Here is a 2,168-nt window from a genome sequence, read left to right as displayed (position 1 = left end):
TATCAGAATTTAGCTCGGCCGAGTTGTTGGCGAGCTCCAAATGGCCATTTTCGGCAGGAGTATGACCGGCGTTTTGGCGATTATGCGGACCTCGACCGATTTTTAGCAGCTCGGCTGGCGTTTGCAGGGCAGCTCGGCCTGCGCTTAATTTCAGCGAGGCCTCGGCGGCGAGCTTTGAGCTCGGAGAGCTCGTCAAAGGGTTGCCTGTAGCTCGACCGGAGCTTGTCCGAGCAATGGCCAGTTCTGACTTCGTCCATGTTCAAGACATAGTACAATCTCATTAACAAATTATAATCAGTTGTGTCGGACGGACGTCGGACGGACTCCGTCCATTTGTAAAGGGGGAAGATTTTCAGCGAAAAATACAGCCGATACTCGGGCGATGTTGACGAGCTCTGACCGAGCTACAAATTCGGCCGGCGTCCGCATGAATTGTAAACCTGGCTTACCTAATCCCCAATGTCTAACCACAGAACACCTACATCAAAAACAATGACTCGTTTTCTTACCTAGGCGTTACTTTCGTTGACCAGTGGTTACAAGCTTATCTTATGTATCACTACAGATGCAGAACAAATTGTAATCCGGAAAACCACGTGATTTCCGAGGAGCTGAGTCTCTACTATGATGACGCGACCGCTTCAGACTGGTCACTTGTCGAATCTCCGGACGAGTTCCCCGGCCTTGATTTTGGTCTTGACGTGACTTGGGCTAATTATGACAAGGAAATGACAGTGCGTCCTGACGTATTTTGGGTATGTTTCTTTTGTTTGTCTTTTACTAGGTGGGGTCTTGTGGCAAAACCACAGGGTGTTTGGCCCAGAGGTTCTGGGTTGAAATCCTGACATGCTACCGATCCTTTGCCTTTCCTCACTCTACCCAGGTGTAAAAATGAGTACATAACTTCTGTTATGTAGGTAAAGGCGGTGAAGGGAAAGGGATCTGCTCCGCTCCCAATATACAGTGCTAATGTTGGCAAAATTAGCACTATTTTGGAAATTAACCCCCAGGACTCAAGAACTATTACTCATAATACTTATCATAGTTGCTTGCAACCAGGAAATGTTGTATTTTAGTGTCATTTTATGAAACGTCAATAAAAGTTGAACCTGATGCATATTAGTAGCTGACACGTTCTATTTTCCATAGGCTGCTGGAAACTACACGATCAGACTCACAGACAATGTCGACTCCACGAGAATCTCGGAATGGAGATTCCGGGTGCCACTCAACCCCTGGCGGAGCTCCGGGGACCCGTCTACCGAGCCCTGCCGGCTCATCCCTCCTGTCGGGATAGCAGTGGTGGACCAGTTCTGCGTCACTTGTGATGGTACTGATTTTATATTCTTAACAATTTGTGTGACGTAACGTGTGAGGTCGTGTGGCGTAACTGCAGGGTGTATATTTGACCCAGAACCCAGAGGTCCTTGGTTCAAATTCTTTCATGCTAACGGTCTTGTGCCTTAGGAATATACTTTGCACGACTTTCCTCTCTCCGCTCCACCCAGGTGTAAGAATGGGTATTCCTGTCTTCGGTTGGGGAGATAAAAGGCAGTAAAAGGAGAGGGATGGGCTCCATCTCCCAATGCCGTGGCGTGGGCACAGTGTGGGCACACGTGTCCACTGCCCTACAACCTCAACAAGACTGGCAATAAAAATATTATGGCCATGACGACGATTGAGGTGAACAACAATACAGCTCAAATCAGAAATAGACTGGAACTACTGTCGCACTATCCCTGGCACAATATACTAGCCCACCTGTAACATAAACCTACAGCCAGCAGAAATGTACTATCCCTGGTACAGCACAATGGTCTGCCAGTAACCTAAACCTTCAGCTGATTACTACAGTGTGTAGTGGAGAATAAAGAATAAGAAAGAACCAACTGTTTCCAGCACTTCCGTCCTTGAATGAGTTTCTTGCACCTAACCCACATGTCTGCCCTACTTCGTAATATTCCAGTCCTTGGATAGTATAATAGGCCTTGAACAATTATATTTGGCTCTGAATATGATAACCATTTGGATGCCATCATTCAAGATCATGACCTCTATATAAAGTATTTCCTGTCTGCCTGTGGCATATGGCTTGAACAAGCTCTAGAAAAGAAAAAATGTATCCTTCATAACATAACAACCAAGACAATGTGATCCATTGTGCAGAG

The 2,168-nt window shown here is 46.4% G+C and overlaps 1 protein-coding gene across 1 annotated transcript in view; it reads left to right on the top strand.

The window, feature by feature from the left end:
- Positions 1-2,168, top strand: part of LOC118424955 — a 24,144-nt gene that overhangs the window by 10,411 nt on the left and 11,565 nt on the right. Inside the window, exons 13-14 of the mRNA XM_035833763.1 lie at positions 566-755; positions 1,150-1,330. Of these exons, the coding sequence (XP_035689656.1) occupies positions 566-755; positions 1,150-1,330 (371 nt within the window). The remainder of the gene's footprint in view (positions 1-565; positions 756-1,149; positions 1,331-2,168) is intronic.

This window comes from Branchiostoma floridae, chromosome 10 (genome assembly GCF_000003815.2).
Source record: "Branchiostoma floridae strain S238N-H82 chromosome 10, Bfl_VNyyK, whole genome shotgun sequence".
In the NCBI taxonomy this organism is placed as follows: domain Eukaryota; kingdom Metazoa; phylum Chordata; class Leptocardii; order Amphioxiformes; family Branchiostomatidae; genus Branchiostoma; species Branchiostoma floridae.
This window is presented reverse-complemented; position numbering and strand designations above follow the sequence as displayed.